Source organism: Piliocolobus tephrosceles, chromosome 12 (genome assembly GCF_002776525.5).
Source record: "Piliocolobus tephrosceles isolate RC106 chromosome 12, ASM277652v3, whole genome shotgun sequence".
Classification (NCBI taxonomy): Eukaryota; Metazoa; Chordata; class Mammalia; order Primates; family Cercopithecidae; genus Piliocolobus; species Piliocolobus tephrosceles.
In genome coordinates, this window is record NC_045445.1 from 14,768,499 (window position 1) to 14,790,928 (window position 22,430).

A 22,430-nucleotide genomic window follows, 5' to 3' on the forward strand; every position below is an offset into this window, starting at 1 on the left:
TCAGATCTATGAAGCTTTTTGGTTCAGAGGTTGTAAATTGTCAGTGCACAGATGTGTGTTTTGTTTAGACTATACAGCATTTTAACGAACTTTCCATTTGTTTTCAATCTTTAAACATCTGGGCTTTGCATGACAATCTGGTTTTCTGTCTTCTCTTGAGAAACCAAAGAGTTGGCAATGCTGGGCCCACCTTGCCACATGACAACATGTAGCTGGAACTGATTTATGAGTGAACTGACTTATGAGTGCCCTCTGCTTTTCATGTTCTCCAGTTCACCACGGTTCCCACCACTTCCTGTTGCTCCTCATCATATAGGAAGAGTGTGAACTGCTATTTTCCACCTAATTTAGGCTGTTCGTTAATTAAGCCTACTTCACATTTATATTATCTATGTAATACATGGTAGGCATTAAAGTTTGTCACCTTTGCTTTAGGTCTCAGGTTTAGATTCTCAACCAATCCAATTCTTGAATCATCCCTGCTATAACTTCTCCAAATGCCTCTTGTTGACTGAGTCTAGTTCTACAGGCAGGTGAATCGGGGTTTTAATTCTGCTACCTATGTGCTAGAAGGTCTTGAAAAATTGCCTGACCTCACAAAACCTCAATATATTAGTTCCCTATTGCTGCTGTAACAGATTACTACAAACTTAGTGGCTTAAAACGATGAAAATGTATCATTACGGTTCTGGAGGTCAGAAGTCCAAGATTACCCAGTTGGGCTAAAAATCAAGGGTCAGCAGAGCTGTGTTCCTTCTGGAGTCTCTAGAGGAGAATCTGTTTCTTTGACTTTTCTAGCTTGCAGAGATTGTCCACATTCCTTGGTTTATACCCCTGCATCACTTTGACCTCTGCTATCACATCTTCTTCTCTGACTCTCCTGCCTCCCTCTTTTCCTAATGATTACATCGGTCCCACCATGATAATCTAGGATAATCTCCCCATATCAAGATCCTTAATAACATTTATAAAGTCTCTTTTACCATATAAGATAACATATTACTAGGTTCCAGGAATTAGGACGTAGACATCTTTGGGGATAATGGCACTCAGTTTCTACAGTTGTGAAATGAGGACAAAAATAGAACCTACTGCATGTAAATACTTAGCACAATGTCCTAATAGTGCTCCTTATGGGCATAATTCTAGTAGTGTGCATTGAATAAATAACATTTCCACCCCTGTCCAACTATCCAATCTCCTTTCCCTACCTTAAAGCTTTGCGAGGTCCTGAATATATAAATATACATAAATATATGTATTTTTTTTGCTAAAGAGAAGCTATGAAAAGTAGTCATAAATGTGAGGTCTGGATTCACTTTAAAAGTATGACAGTTTGGTAGGCACCTATTATGGTCTGGGTTAAGTGAATGGGAGTGGGATTAAAAATTCAGGTATGTCTTATTCACATATGGGCACAAGGGATAAAAACAATACACCTGGTCTGAACTATATGATTTAGTCTTCTAGAAAAATAACTGACAAATCAAATGAATTGTTTGAGTGCCACCTGATTGCTCCGATTGCTTAGTAGTTGTGTCGCTATTGCCTACAAGTTACTTAGTCTCCCAAATGGCTACTAAAATTGGGAGTAACTATTGGGTTAGCAGACTCCATGTGCTCTAGGAAGAAATGCAAAAAAGATTATAAAATTGTACTATAACAAAAAATATCGTAAATGTAATTCTGTAGTCAATAAATGAAGTTTTCATCCTTTGATGGTGCATTTTCTTTAAAAGCTCAAGTTTTTCTGGGCTTTTTGTGACAAATGAATTACTAAATATTTTGAAGGAATTAAGGAATGAGAATGTATGCTAAGATAATCAGAAGGTTTTACTTAAGAATGAGCTGATTAGAATATAGAATTATCTTTAGAAGCAATTTATATAGCTGTCAATGTTTGGGATAAAACACTTTATTAAATAGAGCAATAACAGGTTTAATAAACATCCAACATAAAATCCCTGGCTTATGAGCAGCTGAAATCACTACCTGCTTAAAATCACTACTACTGCTGAAATCACTACCCCTGCTTAAAATCACTTCCCCACTTATCTTGCAGACAGTGATTTTCCTTTTCTCTCCTTTCTTTCTACTTTGTTCCCTGCTATGTGATCAGTTGTCTCTGGACCTGGCTGCTGGTACAGCCTTGCTCTCCTAGGAATGGCAGAGTAGAGAGCAAGGCCTTACCTCAGGCAGAGAGTTGCTACATAGCTCTCTCTATTCCCATAGTATCCTCCCATCCCCTCCTCCCCCACACATAATTTTGGAGATGGGTGAGTATCCTTGGCTTGAAGTCAGCTCCAGGTTCTTGTATCCAGAGAATTCCAGATACAAGAGAATATAAGATTGAGGGAAGTCAGAGAGAGAAAAATGAAACCAGATCAACTTAGAATCCCTGAAAGAATAAAAGTAATTTTGCTTTAAATGTTGGTAAAAATAGGCTGCTTTCAATTTCATTTAAAAGTGAAAAAAATAAACAGGTTCAAGGCAGGTGAGTATAATAATATAATGGGAATTTACCCAGGTGAAGAAAAAGGAAAGGCTTAACTCCCAAAATTAAGAGGGTAAAAATAAAATCTGTGCTTTCCACTTAAAAATAGGCCCAAAGTTCCCACAAGTCCCTGTCAGATTCTTCCCATAAGCAAGCGTTTATCCATGTCCCTAAAGTTTTCTACCCAAACCTGCTTGTCCTGAGGTCCAAGAATCCAAGGCAAAATTTTAAATCTATCTTATTAATATTTTAGAGTTTAAAAAGTGCATTTTCATATCCTTTGCCTACTTTTTAATGGGGTTGTTTTTCTCTTGTAAATTTAAGTTCCTTAAATACTGCATGCTCTCACTAATAAGTGGGAGCTAAATAAGAACTTATGAACACAAAGAATGAAACAACAGACACTGGGATCTGCTTGAGGGTGGAGGTTGGCAGGAGGGAGAGGAGCAGAAAAGATCACTATTGAGTACTGAGCTTAATACTTACGTGAAGTAATAATATGTACAACAACCCCCCGTGACACGTGTTTATGTAACCTTTGCATGTACCCCCAAACCTAAAATAAAAATTTAAAAAGTGCCTTTATATTCATTATTTCTTTTAATCCCTGTAATAACTGGAAAATCCTTTTTTTTTTTTTTTTTTTTTTTGGTAGAGTCTCACCCTGTTGCCCAGGCTGGAGTGCAGTGGCATAATCTCAGATCACTGCAGCCTCCACCTCCCGGGTTCAAGTGATTCTCGTGCTTCAGCCTCCCCAGTAGCGGGGACCACAGGCGTGTGCCACCATTTCTAGCTAATTTTTTGCATTTTTAGTAGAGACAGATTTTCACCATATTGGCCAGGCTGGTCTCGAACTCCTGGCCTCAATTGATCTTCCCACCTCAGCCTCCCAAAGTGCTGGGATTACAGGTGTGAGCCACCGTGCCCAGCTGGAAAATACATATTATACTTAACATAAAATAAAATATACATTATGTACATAATAGAAGGTAGGATATAAATTACCGTTGTAACTCTCTGTTTCTCTCTCTGTTTCTGTATACATGTTAATTTTATTCTTGTCAATGTTTCTCCAGCAGCAGGGCTCTTGGCGATCTGCTGCTTTTAAATGGCATCCTCAATATTTCCTTCACTCAATATTAGTTTGAAAATTCTAGGGCAGGACTTTTTTGGCCCTGCTTACGTCAAATGTTCTGCTTATCTTTTTTCTTTCTCTTTTTTAAAGAGATGAGGTCTTGCTCTGTCACCCATGCTGCAGTGCAGTAGCACCGTCCTGGCTCACTGCAGGCTCAACTTCCTGGACACAAGCGATCCTCCCCCCTCAGCCTCCTGAGTAACTGGAACCGTAGGTGCATGCCACCATGACTGGATAATTTTTAAACTTTTTGTAGAGATGGGGCCTCACTATGTTATCCAGGCTGTTCTGAAACTCCTGGCCTCAAGTGATCCTCCATCCTCGATCTCCTAAATTGTTGGGATTACAGGCATGAATCACCATGTCTGGCCCTAATCATACTTCTAATCACCACTAATCATTGTGTGTTGGAAGGGCAGGGCCATGTAGGAAAATAAGAGTTCTCATTTGGAACCAATGTGTGGAATAATAGAAGGGGGAGTAGTTTCTCGGATGAAGGGAGAGAGTAACAGTCATGGCCTCCTGGGGGAATTATGAGTTGGACAACCATCCCAATGTATGTATATTGATAGTCATTATTTAATTTATTGATTTAATTTTATGCTCTTTTAATTTACTTATTTGTGCATATCACACTCATTTCTCTTTCATTTACTCTAGTTCTCATTGCCACTTAACATTTTATGTTTTATCACCATCTCAAATTGAATTAGGAACATCCCCAGTTTTGAGCATCATTTCCCAAAGAGTCTATGTTTTATACCCTGGTGAAAGTTACTTTTTTCTTTTATTTTAAAATAGACTTTATTTTTTCACAGCAGTTTTGAGTTCACAACAAAATGGAACAGGAAGTACAGAGAGTTCCCATAAACTCCTTGCCCCACAGTATCTTATTCTTAGTTTATAGTTTTGTTTAATTACTAGTATTGCAATATGCCTGAAATATAATTGCAGTTGGAACATTTTTCATATATTTTGCTCTATTATGCTCTAATCTGCTGTCTTGAGGCTGATGACTCCTGATTCTGTACTCCTAGCCTAGACTTCTTTCCCTTCTTACTTGTACAAACAGCTGTCCAAAGGATATCATCTGGATGTCCTGCTGACCCTTCCAACCTAACATGTATATGAATGGAGATCAGAATCTTGTTCCCCTTCTTAAAACCTGTTTCTCTTGTGTTCCCCATCTCAATGAAGGTTGTACCATTCAACCAATTACTCAAGCCCCAAATCTGGAGTTTGATCCTCCTAGTACCTCGTTTCTCAGCAAGTACATCAAGTGGTTATGTCTTGCTGATTGCACCTCCTAAATTCTACCCTTATTCCTGGTATCATTACTTTAGTTCAGAAAGTCATCATTCCTGGCTTGGATTACTGTACCAGCCTCCTAGCTCATCTGTCTGCTTCTACTCTTGTTCAAATCCAGTTCTTCCCAAAGCCAAAGTGATCCTTCTAAAATGTAAATTTGACCATGTTGTTCTGATGCTCAAAACCTCTTAGAGACTCCCCTTACTTCCAGGAAAAAAACCCATCATCCTTTCTGATGTGGTTCTGGCCCATTTTCCCAACACCATCTCCCATTGTCCCCCAGCATCATTTCATCTAGCTCTCTTGACTAGGGCCTTTTCAGGAGATGGAGTAGTTTAGTGATTAAGAGCACAGACTTAGGGGCAAATCAAGGCTTTGCCAGCTGGGGCAAGGTACACTTAAACTCTCTGAGTCTCACTTTCTTTATTTGTAAAAGTGAGTAACCTAACTCCTTCATAGAATTATTATGAAAAGAGTGTATGATAATATTGGCAAAATGCTTTGCACAGAGTAAGCATTTAGTACACGGTAATTTATTATTAAAATTGGGCTATGTTACTCCATTCTCCACTTATTTTGCAATGTGTCCTCCTTCTTTGTCTTTTGAATTCTTTAGTGTAGCAATTATTTCTGACTGCATACTGTGTGCCAGTAAGTTCTAGAAGCTGGGGAAACATTGGTGAACTAGAATGACATTCTGATCTAGTTAATTCCTCATTATGCTTCGGGATCTTTTTGACCTTCCTATGTCTTGGGGTCTGTACTATCATTTCCCCTTGTATATTATTCTAATTCCTTTGATTACTTATCAACTTATCATGTTAAAGAGTTGCTGATTATTAATGGACTCTGCAGTTGAACTGTTGGGTAGAGATTGTATTTTCTTAATTTGTGAACATTCAATGCCTAACAGAGCTTGATAATCATTCATTTAAATACATGAAGTAGACACATAGAAGATGTTCAGTGAATATTGATTAGATTAAAATAAAAATATAATCCCATAATAAAGTTTTCTTTCATTGTTTAGTGTAAATACACAGACAAAAATCCTTTGGCTTTTAGGGTTATCCTAGGAAACTGCCACCTAATTTTATTTGTTCTTATAAGAAATAAGTGCAATTTGAGTTGAAATAACTAACTCTAAAATAAAGGTTTAGAGTCTATTTCTTCATAACATGGGGTCTACTTCTATAATGTGAGAAAATTCCTTACCAGAAGTGTTGCCAGGATCTGACCTGAAGCAACATTATTTTGACATTATTTTTCTTTCTATTTGCATGTTTTTAGATTTTATCATATCATTTTGTAAAGTGTTGGCCTTTTACTGGCTTTTATGAATTTAAAGTTTGTTTCTTTCAATTACATATTTTCTGATATGTGCTCAGTTGAGTGTGTGTCGACAATTTTTTTTTTTTTTCAATTTCTTTTGTTTTTTCTTCCTACAGGCTTCCTTCCCTGGGAACTTGCACTTGGTTTTGGTTTTACGTCCTACCAGCTTTCTTCAACGAACGTTCACAGACATTGGATTTCGGTTTAGTCAGGAGGATTTTATGCTTAAATTACCAGTAAGAGTATATTATTGAAATGTTTTGTTCCTCTAATTCTCATGAAGACTTGCACCATGATGTTTATATTTTACATGTGCCCATGTAGCATTTAAAAGAAAAAATTAAAATTTCTCTTTTAAAAGTATACATTTGAAATGCCCAAAAGTCTTTCACTTCTACCATTTAAAAAAGAAATCGATTCATCAATTTATAACAAAGCAATTACTTTTGCAAAAAATATATGTCATATATGTTATACGTGTGTATATATGTATGTGTGCATGTGTGTATACGTATGTGTGTGTATGTGTATATCAGCAGGAAATTTTATTTTTTAGTAAAATTGAGTGTATGTTTTATGTATTTGAACTCCCGTGAACTTACATCCTGAGCTAGTCCAGGGTGCCATGACTTTTTAAAAATATTTTTGTATGTTTTTAAGGTTAGGAATAGGGTGCTCATAAATTTTGATACTTTTGAAAAGGTCAACCCCTCCTGATAAATTATAAGTTACTACATAAAGTCATTTTCTTTGTTGTGAGCATAGCATTCTTTTAGAAGCTGGATCATTAATAGTGCAAACTTGTAGATGGAGGAAAATTAGGCATTTTGGTTTCTGTAGAGATTGATTTTGCTTTACAGAAAATGTTTTGTAAATAAAAATTGTTATTATCTGAAGAAGATAGTGCATACATGTATGGGGGCATGTACAGGAGAGAACTGTTAAAACCATTTATCAGAGGTAGCTTCCTGCTAAATGTATGCTAAAGTTCATTTTACAGTTTAATGGAGGGATGGCATGAAGGGCAGTTAACAGTATCTTTCTTGCTTATTTATATAGGTTGTTATGCTGAGCTCAGTTAGTGATTTGCTGACATACATTGATGACAAGCAATTAACCCCTGAGTTAGGCGGCACCTTGCAGTACTGCCACAGTGAATGGATCATCTTCAGAAATGTATGTTGTCTTTGCCCTTACTGTAGAGCCTATAGTTCTTCATGTTAGCCTTTAAATCTAGTTCTAGAATTCTTTCCTATTTGAAAAAAAAAAAAAAACAAAAAAAAAACAGATTTCTGGGGTCCTCACTTTTCACATACATATAAATTCAACATCTTGATTTTCTTCCATAGGAAATATCTAGAAATGATGAGCAGTCACTGAGGATGGCAATGGAAGGAGAATCCTAGGGAATAAGGAGATCATACTCTCCCCATTCCCTCCTGTGGCTATGTAGTAACTTGAAGAAACGAAGGGTTTGGATTCAAATCCTGACCCTGCTGATTTTTAGTTATATGACCTTGGGCAATATACATAACCTCTCTGAGTCTTAGTTTTCCTAACTGTAAAATGGGACTAATAATACCTTACCTCATAGGGATCTTAAAAAGACTAAATGAGATAGCAAAAGTAAAATGTTTTACACAGTGCCTAGCATATGGCAAATTGTCAATAAATACAAGTAGTATTATTAATCTCATTGTCCTAGTGATGCTTCTGAGGCATTTTAGATTTGTAGCAAAGAGTGTACTTCTGTTTTAGAAATTTACAAATAGGCAAGCGCCCTGCACCTCCCAAGTATGTCTGTGGTATATAAGTATCTTGACTTCTAATCCCAGAGACAGGGGAACCCTGCTGAAGAAATTAATGATGTCCCATTAAATTAGGATTCCATTTTCCTCATACTTGTTTTTTACTCAACATTTCATTCATTAATTCATTTAACAATGCATTCATTCAACAATTCATTCATTCACATTCAGATGTATTGCCAAAATTAGCAGTGCCTAGCCCTTAATAACCTGTAATGCTATAAATAAACAAGCAAATATTTTGAGATGCATGGTTAACAGATGGTCATATGATCTCTACATTTTGCCCTTCTTTCTCAGAGTAACTGATTTTAGAAACAAAATAAACAACAAAACCTTACTTACCATTTTATGGCAACAAAGGCTTTGGGATCGCCATTCCAAATATTCTATAGTGCTTGAAATGGGTTGTTGTGACTAGTTTTTTCCCCCATTTCCTTCAATTGTCACCTTGTTTGGAATGCTAATGCTTATTCACAAATGATAATAAACAAATATAAAGTGACTTTACTGCTCTCATCTCTCTTCAGAAGTAAAGTTATTATAAGGCAATTTTACCAATTGGAGAGTTTATAGAATAAGGAAATCACTGTAATTTTCAAGAAAATAAAACAAATTACTCAATACATAGCATCTTTAAGAAATAGTTTTCATCAGTGTCTAAGAAATAAGTCAAGAAATTTGGAAAAAATATATTCAGGAAGACTCTTAAACTTCCTTCAGTTTCTTAGAGTCTTAGATGAAGAGTTACAGTTGATTGCCAAGAGCAATGCCATATTTCTCTAGCAGAGGAGAGTTCATGGTATATGTATTTGCTGTTATACCCCCAATAAAAACAAATACAATGACCGATCTAGTTTTTTATATGCTCACAGAGTTACCATATAATTAAAATAATCACCGGCTCTTTGCAGGCTATAGAAAATTTTGCCCTCACAGTGAAAGAAATGGCTCAGATGTTACAGTCCTTTGGAACTGAACTGGCTGAGACAGAACTACCAGATGATATTCCCTCAATAGAAGAAATTCTGGCAATTCGTGCAGAAAGGTATCATCTATTGAAGGTATGTCTGATAGAGTTGACAAACAAAAGATTTCCATGGTCTTTCTTTTTCTAGAGAGGTGTTTATTATCTCCATTTTACACTGGCTGTTGCATAAAGGGAGATAAAAGACATTTATATAATATATTTTAAAACTATAAAAATATACTTTATAAAAGACTGCCCTGGATATGTTAGACCTAAGTGTCCCCTCCGTAAATGGCGTATTAATTTGAGAAGTTATTTAAAAATATCTTATAAATGCTGCAGAAAAAGAAATATAGTCTTTTGTTTTGTTTTACTATGTGCAGTCATGCACTGCGTAAGGTTGTTTTGATCAGTGATGAACTGCATATGACAGTAGTCCCATAAGATTATACCATGTTTTTACTGTACCTTTTCTATGTTTAGATACACAAATGTATACCATTGTGTTACAACTGCCTACAGTATGCCTACAACTGTCTACAGTATACAGTACAGTAACATGCTGTACAGGTTTGTAGCTTAGGAGCAATAGGCTATACCCTGTAGCCTAGGTGTCTACTAGGCTATCCATCTAGGTCTGTGTAAACGCAGTCTGTGATGTTCACAAAATGATGAAATCACCTAACAATGCATTTCTCGGAACATATCCCCAACATTAAGTGATGTATGACTGTATTTTTTATTTTTGATGAGGAGTCAGGAAGCCGAGTTTCTTGTCCCATCTCTGCTGTGAGCTAGCACTGTGACCAAGGCTAACATTGCTCAATTGATTCTAAGTTGTCTTCTCTGCAGAATACTAGGTCTTGATGTTTCCTACAGTAGACCAGGGGTTGCAAATTGGTTGTGCTCTCCTACCCAGGTCTTTGTGGAGTGCTGCTTTGTAAAGGATTTTGAAGTGCAATTCAGATAATCAGCAAGTATGTTTTGGATCTATTTTCTTCAGAAAGTTTAAGAATAATCTGAACAAGCACTGGGCATTCATATAACTCGTCTCTTTCATCTGATAATAGACATGCTGTGTGCATTAGAAGATTAAAGCTGTATATAGAAATATGTGTTTAAATTAAAAAGATAAACTGAATTTTTTTCCAACTTTTATTTTAGATCCAGAGGGTACATGTGCAGGTTTGTTACATGGATAAATTGTGGGATGCTGAGGTTTGGTGTATGAATGATCCTGTCGCCCAGGTAGTGAGCATAGTACCAGATAGGTAGTTTTTCAACACTCTCCCTCCTCCCCCCCCTCCTTCCTCTAGTAGTCCCCACTGTCTATTGTTCCCATCTTTATGTCCATGTGTACCTAATGTTTAGCTCCCATTTGTGAGAACATGCAGTATTTGGTTTCCTGTTCCTGCATTAATTTGCTTAGAATAATGACCTACAGCTGCATCCATGTTGCTGCAAAGGACATGATCTCATTATTTTTTTATGACTGTATAGTATTCCATGGTGTATAGGTACCACATTTTCTTTATACAGTCCACCATTGATGGGCACCTAGGTTGATTCCATGTTTCTGCTGTTGTGTATAGTGCTGCAATGACATATGAGGGCATGTGTCTTTTGGTAGAACAATTTGTTTTCCTTTGTGTATAAACCCAGTAATGGGAATGCTGGGTTCAATGGTATTCTGTTTTAAGCTCTTTGAGAAATCTCTAGACTGCTTTCCACAGTGATTGAACTAATTTACATCTCCAACAAGTATGTGCCAGTGTTCCCTTTTCTCTGTAGCCTTGCCGTATCTGTTATTTTTTGTCTTTTTAATAATAGCCATTTTGACTGGTGTGAGATGGTATCTCATTGTGGTTTGATTTGCAAGAAACTGACCTTTTGAATCACAGTCTACAAACAAAACTCTGTCCAAGGAAAGAAGCTCTGTTCTTCATGAACTGCATGTTGTTGGGCAATTTGCATACCTCTTCTGAGTTGCAGTTTCTGTATCTTTACAATGAGGTTAATGATGGTGATGATGCATCATACCTTGTAGGATTGTTGTGAAGATGAAATGAGGCAAAGAAAGTGATGTATGTATAACAATGTTCGGTACATAGTTGGTACTTAATAAATATTGGCTTTTAATGTTGATGTTATTACCCATATTGGTGATGGTGTCATGGAATCTGTTCTCAGAATAAATGTACACCAAAACTTTTGCTTACAATTTCAAGGGACTCTTGCACCACCTGAAAGAAATTTTAAATCACTCTTGGATGTCTGAGAAAGGTCTATATTGTTACACCACCCACTGAGGTTAAGCCCTTCTGAATAGAGGCATATACTTATTGATGAATTAATTAAACCTAAATGTGAAGTGAAATAAGACTTAAGGCAGGGAGTGATTGACATTTAACTGTATCTGAGTATGCATTAAGTATTATTTGCAATTGTATGCTTTCTACTGTGGTGGTTTTTATTGTTCTACTACTGCTTTATTTGAGCTCATTAAAAGTGTTAGCAGAACAGTGGCAGGTGCAGTGGTACATATCTGTTGTCCCAGCTACACGGAAACCTGAGGCAGGAGAATTGCTTGAGTCCAGGAGTTTGGGTCCAGCCTGGGCAACATAGCAAGACCCTATGTCTAAAAAAGTAAATAAGAATAAATAAAATATTAGCAGAATAGGATGGACTGGATTGGAACTTTCTACCACTTAGAGAAGGAGGCTACAAATAGAGCACATGGTACTTCTGCCCATGAGGATCTTATAAAAACATTAATTGCAACATCCATCTCTAAGGCAAGGGGTTCTTGGATCTTCATAGCTTTTAGATTTTGTGGCACTGAGATTTTGAAATGTTGTGAATTTTCAGAGAGCTATGAAAGCAAAGGCCATTCTAGAATTAACTGTTTCTAGTCTTCAGGCCATAGTTGTATGCTTCCTTCCCATCACATCATTCAGGTTAGATTACTAATTAGCTGATATTCCTTTTGTGTCTTTGGACAGAATGATATTACAGCTGTAACCAAAGAAGGAAAAGTTCTGCTAACAAATCTGGAAGTGCCTGACACTGAAGGAGCTGTCAGTTCAAGACTAGAATGTCATCAGCAAATAAGTGGTGACTGGCAAACTATTAATAAGTGAGTATTCTCTTTTTGGTTTAAAGTTACTTATTTTATATTTTTGAAAGGCAATTATGCATTTTTGCTGCAATATGTTAAGTGTTAAAATATTCCCGGATCTCTGGAAATCTGAGAACTTATTTCTAGGTTGTCCTACAGGATGATTTTGCTTGTAGAAGAGATTCTGTGGACATTGGTTGTCTCTACAGGTAGAACCAAGTGTCATGGGCTATGACTTTGCCTATAATTCTTAATGTCCAGACTGCGCCTATCTACGTATTTACAAAACAGATAGTTGCATTTAGGAATTTATTTGAGTTTTCTTTGTTAAGGTTGCTGACTCAAGTACATGATATGGAAACAGCTTTTGATGGATTTTGGGAAAAACATCAATTAAAAATGGAGCAGTATCTGCAACTGTGGAAGTTTGAGCAGGATTTTCAACAGGTCAGTTAAAACATTTCTTTGTACACCTTTTTTCATTACACCAGAGGTTTTTACTCCTTAATCATGAGAAGTCCTGTCTTGCAAGATGCCCATTTATACCTACAAAGAAAAAAAAAAAAGGAGGCAAATGTAAATGAACCTTGGCTTAGACTGAAGAAAATCTCTACTAAAATTCTGAGACTTCTACTTTTTCAGCTTACTCATTTCCTTTGAGAAAGTATCAAACTGCCAATATATATGACAGGGACAAAGTTACTCTCTACTTTTAGGTTTGTTTTTCAAATTTATCTTAGATCTAAAGGGTGTTCAAGGTTATGAGGTGGCTTTCCAAAGGAATAATACCAGCTTTCTTCTTGGTTTTTAAATCCCATGTACCTATGCTGACCATATTTAATATGACCTAATAAGCTTTTATTTCTGATCCAGGAGTTTATTCCTATGAAAAGCCTGAGAGATGAAATTAAATAAGTTTAATAAATAATTAAAAATATATTCCAATTGGACCCTCCTGGAAAATCCATCATATATTGTCAAGATGCATAGATTTAGTTTCTTTTCCTTTTTCGGTCATGTTCAATCTTCTCACAGTCTCTCTCATAGTATATACTTCACCAGAGGATCCAAGGAAAACTCACTGCTTCTCTCTTGCATGTGCCCAACTTGTTTTCTGCCCATGAATGGCTTACTTGCTTTGTATTTCACTTACTCATCAGAGTTAGGTTTGGGAGGAGCACTGCACTCTGGACACAGGGCTCAGTTACTACTGGCATTTTCCCTCCTTTGATTCAAACATCTATTGAAATGTTCTCCATGAAACCTTCCCTAAAGAAAGAATAGGTGAAGTTGCTCTTGGTCCTTCTAGGTATTTGTGTTTCTTCCTCCTCTCCAACTGAATACACAGAAAATAGCACTTTTCCTGAGCATACCCATTATGCTTATACTTACATATTAATTTGCATCCATACCAAATTCTTGTCCTGTGGTTATGTTCTGTCCCCCAAGTCATTAATTCCTGTCTTTGTATCTCATAGTGACATGTCGACAGGTTCTGTATGTCTAGAAACACGACTTAAAAAAAAACACATGGGAACATAAACTTACAGAAAAATTGCAAATATAAGAAAAATAGAAATACCCATATACCTTATTCCCAGAGTAACTTAATGATAGTATTTTACTCCATTTGCTTTATTATTTGTATTCCCTCCCTCATACATATACAGATAATATTTTTTTCTGATCTGACAAATAATATATTTTCTGACCCATTTGAGTGTAAGTTGCACACATGATGGCCCTTTCCCCCTAAATACTTCCATTTTTTCTAGTAATAGGGATATTCTGTTATATGACCATAGTACAGTCATCAGATTCAGTACATTTAACAATGCAATACTTTTATATTATCTACCATTGGTATTTCAGTTTTGTCAGTTGACTCAGTCAAGTCTTTCATAGCATTTATTTTTCCTTCAGAATCGGATCCTATATAGGGTCCAGTCTTGCATTGTCTTGTGTCTTTAGTGTCCTTGAACCTAGAATCTTGAATCTTTCCACAGCCTTTTTTTGTCTCTTATGACTCTGACATTTTGAAAAATATAGTCCTTTTTTTTTTGAGACAGTTCTGTCTCCCAGGCTGGAGTACCATGACACAATCATAGCTACTGCAGCCTCAAACTCCTAGGCTTAAGCCATCCTCCCCCCTCAGTCTTCCAAGTAGCTGAGACTACAGGTACGCACCACCATGCCAGGCTAACTTTTTAAGTTTTGTGGGGATGGGATCTCATTGTGTTGCCCAGGCTGGTCTGCAACTCCTAGGCTCAAACAATCCTCCCGCCTCAGCCTCCCAAAGTGCTGAGATTCCAGGCATGAGCTATAAGGACTCATGCCTAGCCATAGTCCCTTTTTAAATACATTTTCCTTCATTTGGAGTTTGTTGGACATCTTCTCATGATTCTATTTAGTATATATGACCAACTAGAATACCACATTAGTGAAGTGTCCTTCTTAAGGAATCATATCTGTAAGTGAATGATGCCTACCTCCCTCTTATTGTTGATGTGGATTCTCATTACCTATTCAGGGTGTTGTTGAATTTCTCCACTGTAAAGCTACTTTTACTCCCCTTCTAACTAGTAGGAAAAGTGTGGGGAGAAAATTTAAGGTTATGCAAATATCCTGCTTGTCATCAAAATTTCCCCATAAATTTAGCATCAACTGATGATGCTTGCCTGGACAAATCTTTGCTATGATGGTTGCAAAATAATGATTATTTTCAACCCCCATGTCCAGTCCACATTTATCAGTCCACACTAGGCATTCTAGTAAAGCAAGAGCCTTCCCTTCTCTCCGTTTATTTGATTCAAAGATTTTTACTTATTCATTTTTAAAACTTTCAACTTTTATTTTAGATTTAAGGCATACACATGTACGTTTGTTACATGGGTATACTGTGTAATGCTGAGATTTGAGATGTGAATGATGCCATTACTCAGGTAGTGAGCATAGTATCCAATAGTTAGTTTTTAAGCCCTTGCCTTCCTCCTTTTCCCCCTTTTAGTAGTCTCCAGCATTTATTGTTCCTATCTTTATATCTATGTGTAACCAATGCTTAACTTCCACTTATAAGTGATAACATGCTGTGTTTGGTTTTCAGTTTCTGTGTTAGTTTGCTTAGGATAATGGCCTCCAACTGCATCATGTTGCTGCAAAAGACATGTTTTTTTTATGGCTGCATAGTATTCCATGATGTATTTGTACCATATTTTCTTTATCCAGTCCATCATTGATGGGCACCTGGGTTGATTCCAAGTCTTTGCTATTGTGAATAGTGCTGCAATGAACATACAATTGTATTGTCTTTTTGATAGAATGATTTATTTTCCATTGGGTATATACTCAGTAATGGGATTGCTGGGTCAAATGGTAGTTCTGTCTTAAGTTCTTAAATATTCAGGATGCCTTCCACAGTGACTGAACTAATTTACTTTCCCACCAACAGTGTATCAGTGTTCCCTTCTCTCCACAGCCTCACCAGTGTCTGTTCCTTTTTGTCTCTTTAATAATAGCCATTCTGACTGATGTGAGATGGTATCTCATTTGATTTGCATTTTTCTGATGGTTAGTGATATTGAGCATTTTCTCATGTTTGTTGGCAATTTGTGTGTCTCCTTTTGAGAAGTATCTGTTCATGTCCTCTGCTTACTTTTTAATGGAGTTATTAGTTTTTTGCTTGTTGAATTGTTTAAGTTCCTTAGAGATTCTGGATGTTAGATTTTTGTCAGATGCATAGTTCGGGAATATTTGCTCCCCTTCTGTAGGTTGTCTGTTTACTCTGTTGATAGCTTCTTTTGTTATGCAGAAGCTCTTTAGTTTAGTTAGGTTCCACGTATCAATTTTTGTATTTGTTGAAATTGCTTTTGAGATTTTAGTCATAAATTCTTTCCCAAGGCCAATGTCTAGAATGGTGTTTCCTAACCTTTCTCCCAAGATTCTTGTAGACTGAGGTCTTATATTTAGATCTTTAATCCATCCTTAGTTAATTGTTATATATGGTGAAAGGTAGGGGTCCAGTTTACTCTTCTTTATATGATTAACCAGCTATCTCAGCACCATTTGTTGAATAGGGAGTCCTTTCCCCTTGATTATTTTGGTTGATTTTGTAAAAGATAAGATGGTTGTAGGTGTGTGGCTTTATTTCTGGGTTCTCTATTCTGTTCCATTGGTCTAAGTGTCTGTTTTTGTACCAGGACTATGTTGTTTTGGTATAGTTTGATGTCGGGTAATACGTTATTTCTGGCTTTGTTCTTTTTGCTTAGGATTGCTCTGGCTATTTGAGCTCTTTTGTGGTTCCATATGAATTTTAGAATAGTTCTTCTAATTCTGTGAAAAAGTATGTTGGTAGTTTGATAGGAATAGCATTGAATTGGCAGATTGTTTTGGACAGTATGGCCATTTGAATGAGAGTGATTCTTCAAATCTATGAGCATAGAATGTTTTTTCCATTTGTTTGTGTCATCTGTGATTTCTTTCAGCAGTGTTTTGTAGGTCTCCTTATAGAGATTTTTCTCTTCCTTGGGCTACATGTATTACTAGGTATTTTATTCTTTTTGTAGGTCATTGTAAATGAAATTGCATTCTTGTTTGGCTTTCAGCTTGAATATTGTTGGTGTATAGAAATACTACTGATTTTTGTACATTGATTTTGTATCGTAAAACTTCCCTGAAGTTGTTTATCAATTCTAGGAGCCTTTTGGTAGTCTTTAGTGTTTTCTAGGTATAGAATCATATCATCAGCAAAGAAAGATGATTTGGCTTCTTTTCTGATTCCTAGTTTTTTGATGGTTTATAATTTATTAATGTTCTTGACTATTGTGCTCCCACATTTAAATAAATCACTTTCTTACTTTCTGGCATAAAAATATATTCCAAGTTCATCTTGTACCTATTCTGCCTCAACCCTGGAATCAGTTATTTCCTTGAGGAGCCCTGGTTTCTTTTTCTGGGAAATGATATTAAAGACCAAGATCTGGGTGGGAGATGTGCTTATTGCTTCTGGAGGGCTTTTGCTTTTAGGGTAATTCACCAGAGAGCTGGGGAATGATGAAAAAAAAACTTAGATGAAAATTCTCAGGTAAGATTTTGTTTTAGATGTTGGCTCTATATATATACTTATACATACCTCACATGTATACATTTATGCAAATACATGTCCTCATACACAAACCTACACATGTACATGGTGATCTTTTGTACATTATGAGTACACGTTGATATCTATGAGGTTAAATTTTAACAGATTATAGCTATTTCTGTGAATAAAATAACAAAATTTTTTTTGTATGTGCAGTTTCTCCATGTCAATATTTTCATTTAAAAGCATTTTGTATAAAACTTGATCATAAGAACAATTTTTATGTTTTTAAAACCTCTTTGTTTCCTATTTTTAGCTTGTGACTGAAGTTGAATTTCTGTTAAACCAACAAGCAGAACTGGCTGATGTAACAGGGACTATAGCTCAAGTAAAACAAAAAATAAAAAAATTGGAAAACTTAGATGAAAATTCTCAGGTAAGATTGTGTTTTAGGTGTTTGCTATATTATACAGTATAATAGTTATTTTTTGGTGGGAGTAGGTAGTATAGACTCTCATTATTAATTTCTTTATTTTTATTTTTCCATAGGTTACTGGAGTATAGGTGGTATTTGGTTACATGAGTAAGTTCTTTAGTGGTGATTTGTGAGATTTTAGTGCACTCATCACCCAAGCAGTATACACTGCACCCTATTTGTAGTCTTTTATCCCTCACCCTCCTCCCATCATAACAACATTCTGTATATTAGGCACAATTATATTGGGCTATATTCTGCTTTGTTCAATGCAGGCCAGAGGTGACACTACAGATGTATCGTGTAGTTGTAAAAGGAGGTCGCTGAGACAATGGCGTGAACTGTTTCAAGCCCACCAATAGGAATAAGGGCATAAATTATTTTGGATAAGCTAGAAAAATGTGTATCAAGAATGATATATGGTGCTTGGAAATGATGGAAACATACAGGAACATGATTCCTTAAATGCCCACTTTAGGATATATGCAGTTTAACTAAATGGAGACTCACATAGACATTTCTACTCATTCTTACCATCTGTGACCTTGAGTAAATTCATTTCTAATCTTCAGTGTCTTCACGAATAAACTGGGGATAAAATGACCTACTTTGCAGAGCAATTGTGAATATTCATTTAAATGTATATAAAGCACCTGGCACAACACTAGGTTGTATACTAAGTACTCACAGGAGGCAGTTTTCATTATTACTGCTAGTCTTAAAGTTTGGACTAATGGCTTTGATACTTAAAAAACTCTAGCTTTTATGTGACAGCAAGGCCATGCTTTTCATGTGAGAGCAAGGCCATGCTTTTTAAGATGAGTTCTCAGCATACAAACAGATTTATGGGTGAACCATGAGTATGTGAAAACAAGTATTGAAGAAGCAACAGTTATGATAACTAGTTCTGGAATTATGCTTGTAGATCTCTGTGATCATGGGACAATTTACATATCCCTATGGTATAGTAGAAAGAGGAGGCAAACTGGTTTGGAAACTAACAGGGACTTCATTTTTTTCCAGGTAATAATTTTTCATGTCTAATTGTGGTAAAAACACATAACATGAAATTTGCCATCTTAATCATTTTTAAGTGTTCAGTTCAGTAGTGATAAGTAAATTCGCATTGCTGTGCAACAGCTCCAGAACTTTTTCATCTTATAATATTGAAACTGTATACCCATTAGACAACAGCTCTCCATTTTAAACCTGGTTTTCTCACTAGGTAGAGAGGCCAGTCACTTCCTCATCCTGGGTTTCAGTTTTATTTATTTTATTTTGACAAACATTTCTTGAACTCCTACTATGTTCGAGTCTCTCCACTGTGGGGAGTGAGTAGTTGACAGAGTGGAGGCAACGTCACTAAAGGTCATTTTTTTGACCTAGAAACCCTGTGACTTCAGGTGTGTGAAGTAGTCCAGGTACATGACAACGCTGATGAGATTTCTAAGGCTGAGATGATATGAAATACATTTGACTGGTGTGTATACCTCATTTAATATAGGTGGTTCTATTCTAAATCCACACGTATTAGGAGAAAAAAATCTCATCTGTGTTCTGGGTATGATGTGAAATTTTCAGTTTCTATAACCAGAAATGCATGAGCTTCTAATGACATCACTGTTACAGCTAATTATTATAACTGTAAGGTTTTTTTTGTTTTGTTTTGTTTTTGTTTTTGTTTTTGTTTTTGTTTTTTTTTTTCAGCCTGAAGGAGTAGACATCAAATTGTATTTGTGGCAATGTATCCTTCTTGCTCAGAGATTATGTATTCATTATTTTGTTTCTTTGTTACAATCAGGAGCTGTTATCAAAGGCCCAATTTGTGATATTACATGGACACAAGCTTGCAGCAAATCACCATTATGCACTTGATTTAATCTGCCAGAGGTGCAATGAGCTACGTTACCTTTCTGATATTTTGGTTAATGAGATAAAAGCAAAACGGATACAACTCAGCAGGACCTTCAAAATGCATAAACTCCTACAGCAGGTAGTGTAATGGGAAATGATCCATTTCTGAAAAGTAACACACTTTTTTTTTTTCAGGTCCTGCTAGCCTGAAACACCTTGCCCTTCTGCCACATGGAATACCTTTTATCTTCTCAGAGGTTGTATGGTCAGGGACTGGTATAGCTTTGGAATTAAATTTGTAAGAAATCTGAAGGACTGAGTTTGATCATGATTTTTTCATCCATCTACCAATGAACTATTCATGGAAGATCCAATATAGTTCAAATTTTGCCCTTTGTTCTAAATATTGAGATTGTGGAGTAATGGCTTCCTTTGTGTTTTGGGTACATCTCTGAAGTCTCCACTGGTGATGGTTTGTACTTGGAACATTTTTAAAAGCCTGAGGGGCATTTTGCTGAAGCATGAAGCTCCTTTCACATTTCATAGTACAGAAATAAAATATTAAACAGTGACTGGAAAATATTCCTCCATGGCTTGTGGGTTTGACCCTTTTCACAATTAGGCAATGAATTGACAGGTCACCATATGGATCTGGTGTTGGCAGTGGAATATAAAATAGGGTTCCACTTCCAGGCATTATATCTGAACATAAACATTTTAATCTTTACATCTCATTCTTTGGGAAGGAAACTTTATTCTTGTCCTTAGCTGTCATTAAGCATTTGTATTACACTTTATATTTTCCTAAGAATTTCATATTTCAGTTATTGATTTTGGGAAAATAACATGCAACTAAAGTGTTAGTATTGAGAAAATGGTCAGACTTCTGCTGCAGAATAAATTAGTTGTTGTGAAATAAATGCAGTGTTTCCCAACCTTGGCTGTGTATCAGCAATATCTGTGGAGCTCTGTAAAAGTATAAATGCCCAACTTATGGCCCAGAGCTACTGAATCAGAATTTCTAGGGGCAGAACTCAGATATCTTTTTTTTTTTTTACAGCTCTGAAAGCAATTCTGACTCACAGAAGCCAGAGGCTGAGAACCACTCACTTAATGGACAAATATGTTTTATCTTTATTAATTCACGTTTTTTTTCTTCTTGATTTTCTTACCAGGCTCGTCAATGCTGTGATGAAGGGGAATGTCTTCTAGCTAATCAGGAAATAGATAAGTTTCAGTCTAAAGAAGATGCTCAGAAAGCCCTCCAAGACATTGAAAATTTTCTTGAAATGGCTCTACCCTTTATAAATTATGAACCTGAAACACTGCAGTATGAATTTGATGTAATATTATCTCCTGAGCTTAAGGTAGAGGCTTTTTAAATTTTCAAATAAACATTTAAAGAAAGTTATAATTGCAGTACTGTGGGTAGGAGGAGTTTTACTACCTCACAGCTAACTTTATGTCAAATTGCACTTACATTGTCTTCTTAGGGGTGATAGTAGTGCCACTGTCAAGCATCAAATAATTCAAAGGCATATGTTTGCTATATAATGAGGAATAATAATTTCCTTTTTGAGCTCCAAATCCATTATTTTAAAACTCTTTTTATGTGCTAGGTGTTCTCACACATATTTTGTTGTGCATCACTGGAGAAAGCCCCAAAGCTCTTCTATAATAGAATGTTGGGTCCATGTCAAGAATATCAAGAGTACTTTACCCCAAACATCTTTCCTTTGTGCTGCAGTGACCATCAGCAGATGCTCTGTGGATGATGTGGCTTTGCTACTCAGTTTGAGAATGAAAGCATAAAGATAGGATTTGGGTCTTCTTGGAGAAGGAAGAGCAGGCAGAAGTTGATGTTAACAGGGTGGAGAGCTATAGGTTAGTTCAGTACTGCCCCCTTGGAAATCACATGAAGGATTATCCACATTGTAGGTAAGAGCATTTGTGATGCTATTTGCTGCTAAAATGTGTAGTTGACTCCAAGGCTGGAGCAGTATCTAGACCCATGCTTAGCGGAATATCCTAGGGGACGCCCCAAGAAATCAGAAATTTAGTCATGGCAATAGCCCAGTGATTCTCTGGAAGCAACCAAGCTTAACTCTAGCTTCCTCAAAGCATCTAGAAGAGGTACAAATGTGCATTATCCATTAGTGGCTCCGAGGAGCCTGTTGCAACATAGAGGACTATAACGAGAGTGTCCTACAGGGTAAAATGTAACAAAATATTATACCAATGTTATTCATTTGATTATTTTTTTAACTTGGTGACTTTCTTATGCTAAACAGGAAAGAGCAATATGCCTTCTTTCCCAGCCATTATCTGATTCAGCCAATGAACCAATGAAGGGCAAATCACTCTATGCAGTGACCAATTTCATGACTGCTTCTTGGTAATTTTTTCCTTCAGGTTGTTTTGGTTGAGATTTTGGTTTTATATCCATGTGAACATAAAACATTAATCTGTTTTGCTATTTTTCTAAATTGCTTGTTGTTATCTTTTAAACTCTAAATTGTTTTTTGATCATCTGAGTCTGAGAAATGTAATGGGGTTTGTATTGACCTCATTTCAGAAAATATTTCCTGTAATTCTTATGCAACCTGCAGGTTCAAATGAAGACTATACAACTCAAGCTTGAAAACATTCGAAGCATATTTGAGAACCAGCAGGCTGGTTTCAGGAACCTGGTACATAAGCATGTGAGGCCAATCCAATTTGTGGTACCCACACCTGAAAATTTGATCACATCTAGAACACCATTTTTTTCCTCTAAACAAGGTAAAATGTCTTACTTTCTCTGTCTCTTTTTCTCTTGCTATTGTTTATATTGTTACTCTTGATGTAAATACTGAG

General features: G+C 36.2%; 1 protein-coding gene across 7 annotated transcripts in view; it reads left to right on the forward strand.

The window, feature by feature from the left end:
- Positions 1-22,430, forward strand: part of MCF2 (MCF.2 cell line derived transforming sequence) — a 118,611-nt gene that overhangs the window by 65,380 nt on the left and 30,801 nt on the right. For 6 of the 7 annotated variants that reach the window (XM_023202555.1, XM_023202554.2, XM_023202556.1 and 3 more), the window contains 9 exons: positions 6,386-6,505; positions 7,329-7,445; positions 8,992-9,141; positions 12,050-12,183; positions 12,498-12,612; positions 17,562-17,681; positions 19,522-19,713; positions 20,750-20,941; positions 22,184-22,355. In XM_023202555.1, the coding sequence (XP_023058323.1) occupies positions 6,386-6,505; positions 7,329-7,445; positions 8,992-9,141; positions 12,050-12,183; positions 12,498-12,612; positions 17,562-17,681; positions 19,522-19,713; positions 20,750-20,941; positions 22,184-22,355 (1,312 nt within the window). The remainder of the gene's footprint in view (positions 1-6,385; positions 6,506-7,328; positions 7,446-8,991; positions 9,142-12,049; positions 12,184-12,497; positions 12,613-17,561; positions 17,682-19,521; positions 19,714-20,749; positions 20,942-22,183; positions 22,356-22,430) is intronic. The other variant, XM_023202560.1, reaches the window with a different exon arrangement.